This window comes from Zalophus californianus, chromosome X, assembly GCF_009762305.2.
Source record: "Zalophus californianus isolate mZalCal1 chromosome X, mZalCal1.pri.v2, whole genome shotgun sequence".
Lineage (NCBI taxonomy): Eukaryota > Metazoa > Chordata > Mammalia > Carnivora > Otariidae > Zalophus > Zalophus californianus.
In genome coordinates this window covers 104,007,768-104,026,789 of record NC_045612.1, presented here as the reverse complement: position 1 = coordinate 104,026,789, position 19,022 = coordinate 104,007,768, and the positions used below count along the sequence as shown (strand labels likewise).

General features: G+C 38.3%; 1 protein-coding gene across 1 annotated transcript in view; it reads left to right on the top strand.

The window, feature by feature from the left end:
- The window catches only part of IL1RAPL1 (interleukin 1 receptor accessory protein like 1), a 1,385,574-nt gene that overhangs the window by 1,324,688 nt on the left and 41,864 nt on the right, over positions 1 to 19,022 (top strand). The window contains exons 7-8 of the mRNA XM_027608280.1: positions 7,517 to 7,649; positions 9,979 to 10,124. Coding sequence (XP_027464081.1) covers positions 7,517 to 7,649; positions 9,979 to 10,124 — 279 coding nt within the window. The remainder of the gene's footprint in view (positions 1 to 7,516; positions 7,650 to 9,978; positions 10,125 to 19,022) is intronic.

Genomic DNA, 19,022 nt, shown 5'->3' with positions numbered 1-19,022 from the left:
TATCAAAAGGCCAAATTTTAAAACTTTGCTGGTGAGAGGTATTTCTTATATTTGGACATTTGAAAGAAAGAACTCTTCCAAGAAAGTAAAAATATAAGTCCTTCTGAGGGGCGCCTGGGTGGCTCAGTCGTTGGGCGTCTGCCTTCGGCTCAGGTCATGATCCTGGGGTCCTGCCATCAAACCCTGCATCGGGCTCCCTGCTCCACAGGAAGCCTGCGTCTCTCTCTCCGACTCCCCCTGCTTGTGTTTCCTCTCTCACTGTGTCTCTCTCTGTCAAATAAATAAATAAAATCTTTAGGAAAAAAGTCCTTCTGAATTGGTGAAGTATGCAATTTTAATATCTTCAAGTAATACTTTTATCATCCTTTTAAAGCACCTTACTATTGTTTCATGTCTTATTACTTTGGCAAAACTACAAAGAAATTATCATATAAAAGTGATGCTGATAGGTGTCCTTGTATTGAATTTAAAGGAGATGAGCCTGTGGGTCCCGTTTATATTAACCTCTTGTTTAAAATTTGTCTACTTTTAAACATTTGGAAATAACTCTTCTTAGTTTTTCTTAAAGACTGTAAGCCTTTGATAATTTATTCTGATTGCATAAATTCTCAGCTAAAACGATAAACCCATCAGAGGATCTACAACACAACAGTGGGGAAATAAGAATTTTAGGTATGATGGTGACAATTACATTCTCTGGTCTAATAAAAGCCTTTTTATTCTGATATTGTTTTTATAATTTTGAACAACATTGGTTATTAATAAAATAATGATATGTAATAAAAACTTCTCGTTTAATAAAGTGTTGTTTAATATGAATGGTAAGAGCCACAAAGACACAATACTTCACACTCGCTAGAAAGATATAATCAAAAAGACAGATAACAAGTTTTGGTGAGCATGTGGGAAAGTTGAAACCCTCATACATTGCTGGTGAGAATGTACAATGGTATAGCCACTTTGGAAATCCAAGTTGGCAATTCCTCAAAGATTTAAACATAGAATTATCTTAGGACCCAGCAATTCCACTTTTAGATAGAAATTCTACTTCTAGATTCCACTCAAGAGAAATTATATCATTTACGTTCACACAAAAATTTGTACAGGAGTGTTCAAAGCATCTTTATTCATTACAGCCAAAGAGAACTCAAGTGTCCATCAACTGATGACTGGATAAACAAAACATAGTATATCCATACAATGGAATATTATTTAGCCACAAAGAAGAATGAAGTATTGATATATGCTGTAACATGGATGAACCTTGGAAACATTAAGCTAAGCAAAAGAAGCCAGACACAAAAGGCTACATACTGTGTGATTCCATTTAGATAAGATGTCCAAAATAGGCAAATCCATAGAGAAGTAGATTAGTGGTTGTCAAAGGCTGGGGACGATTGGGGTGAAATGACTAGTGACTAATTGATTCAGGATTTCTTTTTGGAGTGATGAAAGTATCCTAGAGTTGATTGTGCTGCTGGTTCTGTAAATATACTAAAAACCATTTACATGGATAAATTGATTATGTGAATTATATCTCAATATAGCTATTAAAATATGTATGTAGTTTCTTTGAGAGACTAGTTTAAGATTTTATTTATTTATTTATTTATTTATTTACTTACTTGAGAGAGAGAGAGTGCAAGCAGATAGGGAAAGAATCTTGAGCAGACTACTGAGAGTGGAGCCCAGTGTGGGGCTCAATCTCACGACCCTGAGATCATGACCTGAGCCGGAACCAAGAGTCGGATGCTTAACCAACTGAGCCACCCAGGCACCCCTCTGAGAGAACAGTTTTGAAGGGAGTGGTGTGCTGATAAATGTTTAACAGTGGGTTCTCCAAGTATAAGTCTGACATCTAAGTGGTTTTGATACTTTAATTTACATTGGCAAATAGGAGTGAGACATTGGAAACATCTGTCAGAACTTTATTTGTTCATCAATGATATAAGCAACTTTTTCTGCTGAATCAGATTATAGATTTTGGATATTAGAGGAATTTTTGTGTTTGTGCTTTTACCAATCTAACAGCTGTAGACATGACACTTGGAAGTTTAATCTGCATTATTAACATTTTCTACATGTTGTCTTAAGTATAGACAGATAACAAAACAATAAATCATGGGTTGATTTGTAGCATTTGGCAACTTATGGGGTAAAAACTCCCACCATGGCTGATAGCAAGCTGCCAGCATAATCTCACTAAATGTGCAGCTGGGAAAAGATGTGCAGTGGCAAACTGTTATATAGTATTTCTGCCATACAGATACTATAGATGAATAATATAGCAAAAATAATTAGGAATTTTTGAGTTTTGAATGTCTAATACCTTTGTTTTTAATACAGTATAAGTAGGGGGCACCTTTGTTTTTAATACAGTATAATTAGGGGGCACCTGGGTAGCACAGTCAGTCAAGCAACTGCCTTCGGCTCAGGTCATGATTTCAGTGTCCTGGGATCAAGCCAAGTCAGGTCCCTGCTCAGCAGGGAGTCTGTTCCTCCCCCTGCTCACGCGCTCTCTCTCAAATAAATACAATCTTTTTAAAAAATACAGTTATAGGTCATTGTAAGTTTCTATAATTTGCTTTTTAATAATGACTGTGTTTAACAACCTGCTTACAGAATTTCTGAAAACTGTAGTAATTGACTCCTACAAGCTGGTATGAACCAGCTCCAGCCTACAAGTCAAATAACATCTGAATGAGGCTCTGCATTTGCAATGTTGAAGGCTAGTTTACAAGACAGACTTAGCCTGTTGAGATAGGCTGTAGACATGTAACCTTTAATTAATGAAGCTTTTGAAAAAAAAGGAACCAAGGGAAAATGCAAGTACAAGAGATATTAAGCAGGTTATTAATTTGAAAGTATTTATTGAGTTCTTAACACATTCAAGCCACTGTAATGAGTCCTAGTAATATACAAAGGTAAATACACGTATAATTTCTGCCTCTGGGGAATAAATACTCTAGTTGTTGGGTTAGTCATGCAAACAAACCATATATTGTAAAGAATATATTATGATAAAATACAGATATGTCGAGGGCTATGGGAGGAGAAAAGACAGAATGACTATTTCTAGAAAAGCCAAGTCATTTTTTGGGGAGAAATAGAAATGAGGAAAATTTAAAGCAAAGAATATAACGTTAAAAAGCATGAGAATGTGAAATGAATCATGGATGGACTGCTGCTAGAACTCAGATGCTAAAAACCTATTATATAACTGACATGTCCTGCTTCATCAGCCCAAGGTATAAACACAGTCGTATCATTTTGAATTTCTTAATTCCTATTTCCTAACTGCCTAATTCCCTAAATAAAATCTCCCCATTCTGTTTTCCTAATTTTCTTATCTGCCCTTATTAATTTCCATCTGCCCTTATTGGGTGGAAGCGCATCCTCTCTACCCAGGTCCCACCCTGCCCCAGGAATTTCCATCACCTCTCAGTTCTTTGACCTGACAGGAAGGGATGATAGTTCTTTATTCCTGCTTTCAAACACAGGTAATACACACTTGGGGTCCAAAGTCACAGTTCCCTGACACTCATGTGATTAGCCAGTACTTACTGGGTAGACACAGCTTTCCTCCCCAACACTTAGACACTTGGGTAGTCTCAGGTGTGAGCCAGACTTTACCTGTCACTTCTCTCAGGACTGACTCCACTGGGTTTCTGCTGTCCTTTCCTGCTAGCATGCCTGTGCTTAAGAAGGGGCATGGTCTCCTTTTGTGCAGCCACACAAGTAGGTGTAATTGAGAGAAACCACTCAAACATCTCTTCACAGAACAGAGCTCTGCTCAAGTTGACTTTCTATCCTGATTACATTGAGAGGCAGCTGACAGCTCCCCAATCTAACCCTCTCTCTGTCTCTCACTCTCTCTCCATCTCTCTCACTCTTCCCCCTACACACATACTGATGCATGTAAATTATAAAAGTAAAAAATATGTTTTCCACCTTATCAGGCTTTCTACTTAATCTCCGCCTTGAAAAGTTTCCTATCATATTGATAAAGAGCAAAGTGATCTATAGTCACTGCTATCACCTTTTAAGAAATTATGTGGAAATAATCCAAGCTTCGCAGTGACTATTCCTTATGTGATCCCAAAGTATTGTCACTAACTCCCCCCTAAAAACTAAAACTTGATCTCTTAAAAGACAGATTATGTGAATTATTGAGATATAAAAATGTAAAACTCTGTAATGTGTGTTCATTCTGTTGGTATGTAATGTTAATCATCACACCAGCTAGTATTTTGAGATTTACTGTTGAATACATGACTACCTTGACACTGTAACAGGTAGTTCAGTTGCATAAAAGCTGGCCCTCTTATAAAAAGGTAAAAGCAAAGAATATTAGATTTAAAATTGTTTTGTAACATTGGATTGACACTTCCCATAGAAATCCACAGTTAATTTCCAGTCAGTAAGTTGGCATTCAGTTTATCCATTTTGTAATGCAAATAGTCTCCCAGGAAGGGGGAGATTACATATTAAAATATTTAGGAAATATTTATATACAAAAAATAATAATAAAGGAACCTACTTAGAGCTCCATTTTGCCTCGTAAAAGCTTGTAGACATTTTCTGGATTTTGCATATCTTGTCACTAATGATGACTATTGTGTATAGGACCAAAATCCATGAGGAATCACTTACTTGGAGAACATGCAGAATAAACAGAGATAAAAGGAGAAAGCTATATCATGCCATCTTAGAAATATTAGATGAGCAAGAATTTATGAATTGTTTTTACACAATGGACATAGTTAAGATAATGATATTAATTTTATCCAATAACATGTTCTTATTGTAGAACTTGGAGAATAGAATTTATTTTTTTAAGTTTTTATTTGAATTCCAGTTAGTTAACATACAGTGTTATATTAGTTTCAGGTATACAATATAGTGATTCAGCACCCCATACATCACCCGGTGCTCATCACAAGTGCCCTCCTTAATCCCCATCACCTGTTTTACCCATCCCCCCACCACCTCCCCTCTGGTAACCAGCAGTTTGTTCTCTAGAGTTAAGAGTCTGTTTCTTGGTTTACCACTCTCTTTTTTTCCCCGATGATTGTTTGTTTCCTTTCTTAAATTCCACATATGAGTGAAATCATACGGTATGTGTGTGTCTCTGACTGACTTATTTTGCTTAGCATAATACTCTAACTCCATCCATGTGATTGCAAATGGAAAGATGTCATTTTTTATAGCTAAGTAATACTCTGTTATATATATATATATATATATATGTATATATATATATATATGCACTACATATTCTTTATCCATTCATCAGTCAGTGGAAACATTGGGATGCATGTATCCCTTCGAGTTAGTATTTTGTATTCTTTGGGTAAACACCTAGTGGTACAATTGCCTACAACTATTTTTAACTTTGTGAGGAACCTCCAGACTGTTTTCCAGAGTGGCTGCGTCAGTTTGCATTCCCAACGACAGGGCAAGAGTGTTCCCCTTTCTCCACATCCACGCCAATAACTCTTGTTTCTTGTGTTGTTAATTTTAGCCATTCTGACAGGTGTGAGGGGATATCTCATTGTAGTTTTGATTTGTATTTCCCTGATGATGAGTGCTGTTGAGCATCTTTTCATGTGTCTGTTGGCCATCTGGATGTCTTCTTTGAAAAAAATGTCTATTCACGTCTTCTGCCCATTTTTTAATTGGATTATTTGTTTTGGGATACTGCGTTTTATAAGTTCTTTATAGATTTTGGATTTAACCCTTTATCAGATATGTCATTGCAAGTAGATATACTCATGCAATCACTCATAAGCACAATTTAAGGAGATATTCACTATTAACTCATAGCTTAGCTCTGAGGTTTCCAGTCTTTAGGACGCTCCTTCTTTGCACCTCAAGGTCATTTAGTTATCAGGGTCCTTTAGAATCTTCTCAAGAATTTATGAAATTGAGAAAATCTGTTTGCTTCAGAGGCCAACAAAGGTGTCACTGGGGCTCAGTTTTCAGCCCCTCTTAAAGTACCTGAGGGGAAGGAAAAATCCTTCCTCTACCACTCAATGTCTTCCTGCAGGAATAGGAATTGGCATGAGACAGATTTACAGGACAAAAAAACCAAAGTTTTATTATGTACTCATGGAGGCCCAATAATGAAATTGATTCCTAAAGAAATGACCAAGGCAGGCAGTTTTTATGCTTTTTAGACAAAGACGTAATAAATCTGTGAGAAATTGACAGGACAAAGAAAACTTAATTCTGAGAGCTTCAGTTAGGAATTCTAAACAGATTTGGGCTGCGGTCGAATACTGGTAAAAAGTAAACAAGGGTTGTTTTTACAGCCTTCTCAGCTCTAAATTCTCTGTCTCTGATGATAAGGGTGTCTTCTTTACTTTCTGGTACAGGGAGGGTACCTTTCACATGGGAGATTCATTTTGTGCTTTCACGGAGACAGAGGAGAGTCTGAATGTCCTTCTTGTATGGGCTGTCTCTTAAGTAATTTTTATTTAAAATAATCAGTATGCCAAAGTGGCCCATCTTGGGGCAGCTTGCCCTTGGCACACTACATACCCTAAGAGTTTCCTTGCCCCAGTCCAAGCTGGAGTAGGCCCTTACGGCTCCCCATCTCATCGCCCATTTTCTGACTCCACTTGGAGGCACCAAGATCTTAAAACTAGTATGTACTGGAGTATTTCAGTTCTCTAATGCCAGCTAAGGCTTGGGGAAACCAGGTGTTTGCAAAATGGCCTAAGTGTCCAGAAATAAACCTTACTTTCGCAGGCATTAAATTAACTTCTGCCTTTTAGTCAGGGACTCCACTTACCTTATTAAGTAATCGACCAATCTGTCTTCATCATTACAGTGGTCTCTCCTGAGGAGCCTGTTGAAAGAAACTAATCTCCACAGTAGCATCATTGATTTTACATCTAATAAAAATCCCAAGTATTTATTCTCATGAGTTCTTCATTTGTTTTTTAAAATGTGCGTTTCTACCTGAGCATATGTTGGTTTCCTTAATTAGAACATTATTCCATATACGGTGAAAATGTTTTAATAACATTTTTAGGGGCTCCTGGATTTACAGTTCTCTTCCCCATCGAAAGATTTTGTTTCCTTTCAATTTTCCACATTCAGGACTGAGAAACACCTTCTACCTGCCCTGTGAAATCTTGTAATTACTAACATCATGTACCCTCTGATATCACACTTTGAGAAGGGCACATCACCTCTGTGGTATCAGTCCCAGTAATTCATAACCTAAATCTAATCGCGTAAACACCTGAGGCAAGCATAACTGGAAGAACCTTCTCAAAAATAGCTGACCGATCTTCCTCAAAATCTTATAAGTAACTCCTATTTCGTTAAACAAGCTGTCAAAAGCACATAGTCTATAAATTTGACAGAGATTAAAAATAGCTGAAAAAACGTTTTAGGTAAATGTTTTATTAAATCAATGAAGTGATTAAAATGTTACCTGCCAGTTTGCCTAAAAGAAGAGTGTACAAATAGTTTTATAACACATTTCCATCACTTCTCTCTGCAGGCGACTCAGCTAATCTAACCTGCAGAGCTTTCTTTGGGTACAGTGGAGATGTCAGTCCTTTAATTTACTGGATGAAAGGAGAGAAGTTTATTGAAGATCTGGATGAAAATCGAGTTTGGGAAAGTGACATTAGGTAAAATAATTTTTTTCTTTTGTACAGTCAAGTTAGCATTTGCTGTGTTAGTGAACAGAAAGTAAGCTAAGGGAAAATAAGGGTTTTTTTTCTTGTTTTTTGGGGGGTTACTATTATAATAAAAATATCTCAACATTGAACCACCAAGAAGCAAAACACTGTTAAGAGACTGACTATGGAATTGCAAAACATGAATGCCATTTGCAAAAAATTTAAGGGAAATAGAAAGGAGTTTTTCACTAAGGAATAAACTGAGTATGAGACAGACCAAAATACCATCAAATGTGGAAAATGTGATATTGTGCCTTTTGTTTATAAGAGCTCTTTTTTAGAAAATTGTCAAGAAGAGGGGCGCCTGGGTGGCTCAGTCGTTAAGCGTCTGCCTTCAGCTCAGGTCATGATCCCAGGGTCCTGGGATCGAGCCCCGCATCGGGCTCCCTGCTCAGCGGGAAGCCTGCTTCTCCCTCTTCCACTCCCCCTGCTTGTGTTCCTGCTCTCGCTGTGTCTCTCTCTGTCATTAATAAATAAAATCTTTAAAAAAAAGAAAAAAGAAAATTGTTAAGAAGAAATAGGTACTAGGACTCAACCAAACACAATCTCTGTCTTTTCCTTTTGTATGTTTTTACATGTTTGAGCCATCAAGTAGGCTATAAAGCACTTGATAGGAATGATAAAGATACACAAAATGTTTTCACTGTCTTTTTTAGTCCTACTTTAAGGTCTAAATATCAATATTGTGGGGATGATAAAGAATAACCATTAAAAAATACCGTCTATTTTGAGGGCATAATGTTTAAACCTCTTTAAAAAAAAAACTTACTTGTTCATTTACTTTTAAGTATTGAGGTATTCCATTATAACTGAACTTATGCTTGGACAGAGATACTCATCTTTAATCATAGTATACGTAAGCAAGCGCATAAATAATAAGTTATAATTGAATCAAAATGCTGAGCATGTGTAAACATTCTCCGATCTAAAGGTCACATCTTCTGGGTATATATGAACATTTAAGCTAAAGTTCCTCTTCCTAAATGTGAGGACTTTTAAAACCTGATCAAAGGTACAAGTGAAAAAGTTTTGCAATAGCAAATAAAAACATATAAAACTGTCATCTAAGGTTATTTCTATTGGAATCTTCTTCCTGGCAACAAATACACAAGAATATTGCACTCCAGTGGGGTTCGGAAATACCCAGATGGACAATTATCCAATATGTACTAAAACGTTCCTGTACCATTTTTCATATTTATAACTTCACTACTACCTTTTTAAAAAAAAGATTCTTTTTTATTTATTTGAGAGAGAGAGAGAGACAGTGAGAGAGGGAACACAAGCAGGGGGAGTGGGAGAGGGAAAAGCAGGCTTTGCGCCAAGCAGGGAGCCCAATGCTGGGCTCGATCCCAGGACCCTGGGACCATGACCTGAGCCGAAGGCAGACGCTTAACGACTGAGCCACCCAGGTGCCCCTCACTGTTATCTTTTAACCATATACTTTAGGATGTTAAAGTTAAAAGAGGACAATAAACTTCCTAACTTTTCCCCTCGCTTTTTGTGGGTGCTGAAGAAAGGGTCTAGAAAGGTGTATTTCTTTAATTCTACATTAGGAAGTATTGTGCAGACACGAGTTACCAAACAGAAGGAAAGGTGGAGGTGGGAAGCAGGTAAGAGAGACTCACTTCGAGGTTTTCCATTTGCTCTAAAAGATTATGAAAACCTTCGACAGTGAGGTTAGTGTTTACCATTCATTTTAATGTCAGAATTAAAGACTTCATCAAAACATTTAGTCTATGGGTTTATAATTTCATATTTCTTTTAAAATAGGCACTTGATTTGTATCATTTAAAAAAAAAAAAACGGGCTGGAGCTTTCAACTGAAATGTCAAAACTGCTCCGAAATTTTCTATTTTTCCTTAAAAAAAAACAAAAAACTAACCTGATCTATATAATTAGTCTCCCAGCCTAAGACATTAGAATTTCTTCTCTCTCACCTTTACTATATCATATTCCTTAAAGGGAAAGCAGTCTGTAAACTTTTCTTCAAGGTCTTTCTCACCTCTTTATTAAGACAGTGTGATTGTCCTGCTAAGAGAGATAATTAACTACAACTTCATTAGCATCTCCAAAAACACGCTTCCTCATTAGAAATGAAGAGGAAAAGGGCATGATATAATTTAATTAAGATAGCATCAATCCATAGCCAAATTTGAAGCACAGATGCTGTAGGTATTTTCACCTCAGATTCAGATTCATCTAATTTCTTTTTTTCTTTTTCATGTCTGTGTGTGTTTGTGTGGGGTTTTTTGTTTCGTTTTGCTTTATATTTTAGAATTCTCAAGGAGCATCTCGGGGAACAGGAAGTTTCCATCTCATTAATTGTGGACTCTGTAGAAGAAGGTGACTTGGGAAATTACTCCTGTTACGTTGAAAATGGAAATGGACGTCGGCATGCTAGCGTTCTCCTTCACAAACGGGGTGAGTGTCACCTTCTAAGCTTGAGTAGTCCTAAACCTGTAATGGGAGGGAAAGAATTCGGAACCGAAAAAATATTGTGGTTTTTCTACATCAGTTTACCCTAAATAAAATAAGCACAATAGCGTTAGGGCCATCACAGTGGATAACACAGTGAATGCGTGACTAGCTCAGGCTCTAGAGTAAAATATGGATCCCTTGTTGGGCTTTACCCCAAATCTTGGGGGTGGCATCTCACTTCCCTAAGCTTCAGTTTCCTGGTACTAGCCAATGGGGAAACAATGGTGGCAACTCTTCAGTGTGTTTTAAGGATGAAAGAAGACAAGAAATGTGAAGAGCTTGGCACAGAGCCCGTACGCAAGAGAAAGGAAGTTAAATGCTATTTATTACTGTTGGAAATTGACAAACCAATAAAAAATAACAGGAAATTTTAAGTCAAAGATTGTGTTCTTTATTTGAAGGTTCTTCCTTTAGTGTAAGAATTATGTCTGAGGAATTCCCTGTGGCAGTACTTCTTGACAGTTTTTTCTGCCTTGGATAACTTTTACATGTGTAGTATCTTCCCAAGATTAACAGTAATTTATCAATTAGTCATTAACAAACTATCATTCAATTATTATTCATTAGTAATAATTCAAGGAAGATAGATTGTGGTTGAGTACCTTATCTGCTGCACTAAATGATTCCACAGCAACCCCAACATGGTAGGCACAGGGTTAAAACATGTATAAATATATATATTGAATTGTTTCACATTAGAGACTATTAAAAAACAAAATTCGACTGAGTAAATTTGAAAATCTAATTGGCTTTACTAAATGACTCATGAATTGGGCAGCTCTGAGCAGTTGCTCAAAATGGAAGGTTTTTATGGGAAGGAGGGTGGGGCAAGAAGTTATTAACAAAAGAAAGAAAGGATTCAAGCCTGGACACTTTGTTTGGGGGTGGGTGACAGGAAAAGGCAGATGGGTTTTTTTTTTTATCATGCAGATGAACTCACTTGTGCTGATGTGGGAAATTTCAGATTGACTTTTAAAAGGTCACATTCCTGAGATAGGTCAAAACTGTAATTAAGTCTTGGTTTGCTGTTGCGGAGGGGAGGCAAATGACTCCAGCTTGGGCTTGTTTTTCTTTTTTAACAAGACAGTTGTGAACCTGGAACCATGCATTCACTGTAGAAATTTTTCATGTACATTACAAAGAAAAGTGGTTTTTTTCCTACATTACGCTTAGTGAAACCTTTCCAGCTTTGGGAACAAGTATATTTGGTGTTCTCTTACTCAGCAAATGTATAATGATTTTAATTTCAAGGCACATGTTTAATCCTAGACGCTTTGAGTTTGAAAAAGAAAGAGAACATTGAAGACTGCTCCCCCCCCTTTATTGGGCAATAGATTCCCTTTGAATAATGCTACTGAAAGCTATTAAAACAGACACCTCTGTTGTCAGGAGACTACAATATTAAAATAGTCTACCTTTGGGAGATATGAGTAGAGGGGAAAAGTAAGGACAGGTAGCAATGATTGTTTCTTTCTGTAGCTTAACATATATAGTCAATGAAGGAAGTGAGAAAAGAAGTATTATGAAAGGACAGAAACAGCTTGCCAGGGTTGGAAGCAACTTAAATGTTGTGCAATTGAACCCTTCCATAACGTGTTCCTAAGTGATCAATCACCTTATACTGGATCATATTCCCTCTCAAGGAAGCCAGTTCTATCTCTGGTAAAACCTGTCAGAAAGCATCCCTGTTTCACTGTCTGTCTACCCCTTGACCCCAGTTCTACACTTTTAATCTCTGTTTCCCAAAACAGCCCATCAAAAGTTTGTTGACCATCGCCATGGTCCTTCTGAGTCTTTATTTCCCTAGATTCAACTTGCCTAGTTTTTTTTATTCCTTCTTCCTTTCTGAGGTTACAGTACTTCCACCATCCTGGTCACTCTTTTGAATATACTCTAATTTAAAGAGTCTGAATTATTTCTCAAGAAGGGAAAGAGTGCAGAGAAGATACAGGGCACATATAAAAATCTGTTCACTTGGACAACACTTATTTCTTTTTAGAACAGGGAGGAGTAACAGTTAAGTATTGCTTGTCAGGGAGCAAGAATTCCTGTCCCCTTAAGGCTCTTTCTACCTGAATTAAGAATCAAATTGACATGAGACAGATTAACAGGAGAAAATCAAATTTAATAGTGTCCGTGTGGGGAATCCACACAGACATGGAAATTCCAAAGACAGTCAGGCAAAATGAGGCATATATGTCATCCTGAACTAAGGAGAAGGGGGTAGGGGTCTGGGACTTTGGAGGAAAGGAATATAATTCACAAAATGATAAGAAGAACAGACGTTTGGTAACAGGGGCGCCTGGGTGGCTCAGTCGTTAAGCGTCTTGCCTTCGGCTCAGGTCATGATCCCAGGGTCCTGGGATCGAGCCCCGCATCGGGCTCCCTGCTCAGCAGGAAGCCGGCTTCTCCCTCTCCCACTCCCTCTGCTCGAGTTCCCGCTCTCGCTGTGTCTCTCTGTCAAATAAAAAAATAAAATCTTTAAAAAAAAAAAAGAAGAAGAACAGATGTTTGGTAATTAGATGTTTACCCTGCCATACAGATGGATCACTCAGATAAAACTTACCTCTGCTAATAACCCTTATTCTGGAAAAGACCCTCAATTTCGAGTCTTCTATGTAGTTAAGGGAAGGGCAAAAGTTTCTCTTGAGCCCATAGGGTCTCAGTTGCCTTCAGCTGAGAATAATCTTCATGCCAAAGTGGCCTGTCTTGGGGTGGCCTGCCCTTGGCCCCTATACCATCATAAAGAGAAAAGAAGGAAAATGAATTGTAGCTAAGGAGGATAAACTATTAAAGCTCTGTTCTTACAGATAGGCACACAGCCAGGAAGGGTCAGACACCCCCAAGCTATTTTTAGCACGTGTGGCCTAAGGTTAAGTTGCCCATAGCTACAAAAGCCTCCAGTACTACAAAAATAAATGAAGAATAAAGGAAATTGTTTGAAAAACTTTCCCAATACTGTCGAATTCCGTAAACATGAAGAAGAAAATTGTGGCTAGTGTTGGAGCAGTCATTAATGCTTAAATCCACAATGGTTTTTAAATATGTATTTATACTGAGAGAGCATTTTGTTTTTAGTAAAATAAAAGCATTAAGAAGCCAAAAAGTGTTCTTCAAGGTCATGTACTCCAAAAGTCCCATTGAAAGTCAGTGTGTGCCTTCCTTCCAAGGGAGCTTCAGGAAATGAGTGAGTCATCAACTCACAAAAGCAACAAGGCATGCAATCTCCTGCCCTTGAGAGGCTTATAATCATGGGGAATGGTCTATCCCAATCATCTTAGGGAAAAAGAAAGGACTTTGGTTAACAGGTGGCATAACTGCAAGCTCCGCAGCTCTGCAAGGTTCAGAAGGTCAAGGCACAGCACAAGGTAGGCTTATAGTTATGGTCTTTGATCATAGAGTTCCTGAAAGAGTCAAGTTATTGTCATGTTAGCAATTATGTAATTATCAGATGAATTGCTCTATCACTCAGAAGAGTAAAGCTCAGAGAAGGAACTGGAAGATGTCACATTTAATCATATTTTTCTGCCATTTATTCATAAATCCCTTATCTTACAGGCCTTCAAATTCTTTCATTTTTAAAACCTCCTGAAAGATCTGTGTTAAAGTGTTTGATGCATACAGACCTTGCAGACCACAATTATCAGTTCTTCTGACGAGTAGACTTGCCAGGACACACTTTTGTGCAAGTTACTTAAGCACTTTTTCCTCCACCGTTACCTTTTGCTCAGTATTGTTGGTGTAATAAAAATGATGTCGGAGCCCTCCAGTGGGTGGTATGTGTTAGGGTAGAAAACCTTTCCTTTCTTCCTTTCTAGGTTCTTCGGCTGGTCTAATAATTAAATTGACATAAGACAGATTAACAGGAGAAAAACAAATTTAATTTGATACATACCGGAGCCCCAGAGATAGGAGATTCAAGGACAGGTCAGGCAGTTGAGGCTTATGTGCTGTCCAGAGCTAAGGAATGGCACAGGGGCCTGGAGCTTCAAAGAGGAGGTGGGTCATTCACAGGACAGTAAGAAGAGCCCATGTTTGGTAATTAGTTGTTTGCTTTACCGTATAGTCAGGACTTTCAGATGCAAAGTTATCTCAAGTAATAGATTTCTTTCTGGGCCAGGCCCCCTACCTACATTCATTTAGGTAGTTTTTGTTTGTTTGTTTGTTTTAAGGTTTTATTTATTTATTTGAGACAGAGAGAGAGAGAGAGAGAGAGAGAGCCACAAGTAGGAAGGAGGGGCAGAGGGAAAGGGAGAAGCAGGCTCCCTGCTGAGCGCGGAGCCAGATGTGGGACTCGATCCCAGGACCCTAGGATCATGACCCTGAGCCAAAGGCCGACGCTTAGCTGCCTGAGCCACCCAGGCGCCCCCATTTAGGTAGTTAAGGGAGAGGTAAAAGTCTTTCTTGAGTTTGCTGTGTCTTGATTGCCTTTAGCTCAAAATAATCCTCATGCCCAAGTGGCATATTTTGGGATGGCAAAACCTGCTCCCCTTCTTACGGATTCTTTGATATATCACTCACATGTATTAAATGAGTTTTCCTTAATGCTGAGAGGATACTACAATAAATAATTCAGCTAGGATCGAACTAGGGTAGAGTTTGGACCAGGCTTTATCTTAAAAAACAAAAACAAAAACAACCAACCTACTTCCACAAACACTGGCTGAAAATTTCCTAGGAAATTGATCGTAAAAAAAAAAGTTTCTATGGCTGGCTCAGTAGGTGGAGCGTGCGACTCTCGATCAAAGATCTTGGGGCTGTGGGTTCAAGCCCCATGTTTGGTATGGAGATTACTTAAAAAGAAATGAAGTCTTTAAAAAAAGAAAAAAAGAAAAGGTTTATATGAGAATATTCAAAATTGTTGGTTCCTGCAGCTAGGGAAGGTACTTGGACAGTTAAGATCATGTCAGGTATGCCACGCAGATATATTTCACATACTCTACAGAGAACTAGATTAGGCAGTGAATGAGAGATGAAGAATGAACGGGCAATGGCCAGGGGCCTTTAGAGTCCTCACTCTAGTCCCTGACCTGACAAGCTTGCTCGGAAAAGAACCAAAGCACAGAGCTAGCACATTCACTTCTGTGTTATTTCTCGTTCCCACTGTTGCCCATATGTGATTGAATTTCATGTTTCAGTCTCTGAATCCTTTTACCCAAATGCTTTTGCTTAGGTTTCTCATTGCTGCTGCCTGACTTGACATGTATCCAACACTGACCTTCACCTTCAGTTTCCCTCCAAAATCCTGATCTTTCCTGTTCTCTCCATTTTTTACGTTTTCCCTTGTCTTCAGATCAATACCCAGCCAGCAATGTGCTCTAGCCTCAGGCCTAACCACTCTTGCACCCATCAGGCAGTCCTAAATTCCTTCTTCACTGTGTGTTTTGTCCAATCTCTCACTCTGGATGGCCTCCCAGTGTACACATGTTTACTATATGGAGCAAAGCAGCTTAATGGTTAAGGGTGTAGACTCTAGCAATGGTATGTATTCAAAACCCAATTCTCTGTGTACTGACTGGGTTACTGTTACCAAATTTAAACTAGTCTGTGCGCCCAATGTGCAGTAAGCAAATGTCTGAGACACTGATTTTGAAGTGAAGAAAACTTTATTATCAGAAGGACAGCCGATCAAGAAGGCCAGGATCATTCCCCAAACTACCTTGCCCTGTTGAGCCTAGGGACAGCATTCTTCCAGACAGTGAGGCACTATTTGGGACCTGGTATGATCAGATACCTCAAAACAAATGTTACCATCCATTGCTCATTAGGTTTCCACAATCAAAGAGTAGGGATAAAAAAAGGCAAAGTGAATGATTGCTTGTGCATGAGGTTAAGAGGTGCATAAAACATAAAACAGAACGTGGAGCTAAGTTAATAATACAACTAATACCAACTATAGTCCTGCTTATATTTTCAAAACAGGTCCAGGAACCAAGTGTCTGGCCCCACTCTCTTGGGCAAATCACCTAATCTCTATGACCCTCAAATTTCTCTTCTATAAAATGGGAATAATAACCTACCATATAGAATAGCTATGAAGATTAAATAAACAAAATTAGTGTCAATATGTATCGCAATGTCTGACACACATTTGTCATCCAGTAAATGTTAGCAGCCAGTACATGATTTCTCTGCTCCAACTACATGATATTCTGGGTAATTTAGGATGTGATAATAATGTGTTCTATTAAAAACTCCCGCAAATCTCATTTTAAGTCTAATTTATCTCATATTAAAATGGCCAGCTTTAGCTCCAGCTCCATTGAGTCCATATTTTACCTTATAATAGATTTACTTTAGTTCGAATGTGCTGTCCTGAAGGAGAGCTTCATTCATTTATTCTTGCATTTAATGATAATCATTAAGAACCTACTGTGTGTCTGGCACTCATAAAATTAAATGAACAGGAAATAAAACCAATATAATTTGAGATGCCACCATCTACTCTTTAAATTGCTTTGATATTAAGCATTCCTAATATAGAATTATGCTTCTAGGGAATGTTTAGCTTTGAAACTGTCACATTGAGGGAATGTTCATTAACAATCCTGTTCTGAATGGTTATGTTTAGATATATTGATTACAATAATATAGCAATCCATTCATCATGAAGTAGTTTGGGAACTAGCAAAGTATCTATCTCAGAGACCAGCACTAGTTAATAATGATAAACATCTAGGTTTTCTCTATTCCCTCTCAAACCCATTTTATTTCTTGCACACACACACACTTTCTCCCTCCAAAGAATGTAATCAATAGAAATTAGACTTGCTCAATAAACTTCCTGGTCCCCAGAATATCATTAGTAATGTAATTAACGTGTACATCATTTAGGATGCACTGTTTTAAAGCCGGATGAATTTAGACCCAGTGGACTCCTTATCCCTTTTTGTAATGAATCATTTTTGGAGTATATGCCCCTATCCTAGTTAGTATTTACCTAGTGTATTTATTTACTGAGAGATACAGTAAGATCCCAGAACTGTTTAAGCCTCTCTCAGGGCTCAACATCTGACATCTTTGATCACTGACTTCAAAATATGGAAAAGTCAAACTTTGCCCAAATACCAAAACCTCCTACCTCTCTGTGTGGTGGCATCTCCCTAGAAAGACAATGACTCATTAAAAACTGAATAGGCATTCACTAAAGAGTCACTTTTTTTGAGTTACTGCTCTGGGGAGGGAAAAAATTTTTCCCTTGACCCTTCTAGATTCTTGGCTGAGACCTCCCTGTAATAACAAACCAGATTAACAGGAAAAAAAACAAACAAGTTTAATAACTTGTATACCCCCTTATGCAAGGGAGATATCCAGAAAAACTGAGTAACTGCCTGAAATGGCCTAAGCTACCACCCTAAATACCATCTCCAGCTACAGACAAAAGAAGATGCTGAGGGTGGGAGAGCCAGTTATGGGAGATTTCCAAGAGAAACACAGTAATCAAGGGTGTGGTTGTTACACAGATTTAAGTCATTGCTTTCTCCATTGATAAGAGTTTTTAGGGCGCCTGGGTGGCTCAGTTGGTTAAGCGACTGCCTTCGGCTCAGGTCATGATCCTGGAGTCCCGGGATCGAGTCCCACATCGGGCTCCCCGCTCAGCGGGGAGTCTGCGTCTCCCTCTGACCCTCTTCCCTCTCGTGCTCTCTCTCATTCTCTCTCTCTCAAATAAATAAAATCTTTAAAAAAAAAAAAAGAGTTTTTAGAGAGTTTGAGTCCCTGGCTCTTCCAGGTTAAGAAAGGGAGACACCCTTACAAATGGAGATTTCCCTTATAAATGTAAATATCTTTCACAAAAGGGTAACTTCTCAGTTTTCAAAATTTCTCCTGTGTCTGCAGTTTCTTAAAAATAATCAGCCTTGGGGCGCCTGGGTGGCTCAGTTGGTTAAGCAACTGCCTTCCGCTCAGGTCATAATCCTGGAGTCACAGGATCGAGTCCAGCATCAGGCTCCCTGCTCGGCAGGGAGTCTGCTTCTCCCTCTGACCCTCCCCCCTCTCATGCTCGCTCTCTCTCTCAAATAAATAAATAAAATCTTTTAAAAAAATAATCAGCCTCGGGGGCGCCTGGGAGGCTCATTTGGTTAAGGGTCTGTGGCTCAGGTCATGATCCCAGGGTCCTGCTTGTGGGGAGGCTGCTTCTCCCTCTCCTCCCCACTAATATTCTCGCTCCCTCTCGCTCTCAAATAAATAAATAAAATCTCAAAAAAATTCAAAAAATAATGATAATCAGCCAAAATAATCCATATGCCAAAAAAAGCATGTTTTGGGGGTGTATATTCTGCTCCCCTTCATTGCCTGTGCAATTCCCAAATATTAAGGAACTTTAGTTATGTTGCTACAGCATCTCCAAGTCAGAGCCATCAAGTTTAACAAATTATCTCCTTGGATAAGATCTGACATTTTTCAGTCAAAAATTTTTCTAGCCTGTAACATTTTTCTTGCTTCTCTGCTCTTCAGTTGTGTAAGACATCTAAACAGCTGACCTCAGTTCTTCCTTTTTTTTCTTCTCGATAACTAACGCCGAAACAAAAAATACACTTGGTGGCTATTACGCCAGGAGCACAAATTGTCCAATACTAGTAATTTTGTACCTTTGAGTTTCTTGATAATGGACATTTCAACAAGGTTGTTCGATTGTCACCAAAATTACAAGCATGAGAGCCAACCTTTTGAGCTATTTCCTTAGACATAAAATATATGATGTAAGTGAGGTTAAATTCAACTTATTTTTGCCTCAGACCTGGAATGTCCTTTCAAAAGTCTCTTGATCCCAGTTTTTCCTGATCAGCATAGTTTTGCCTTTTAGTCATTTTGGTCATTCAGTTTGCTTCAGTGTGAACTAGA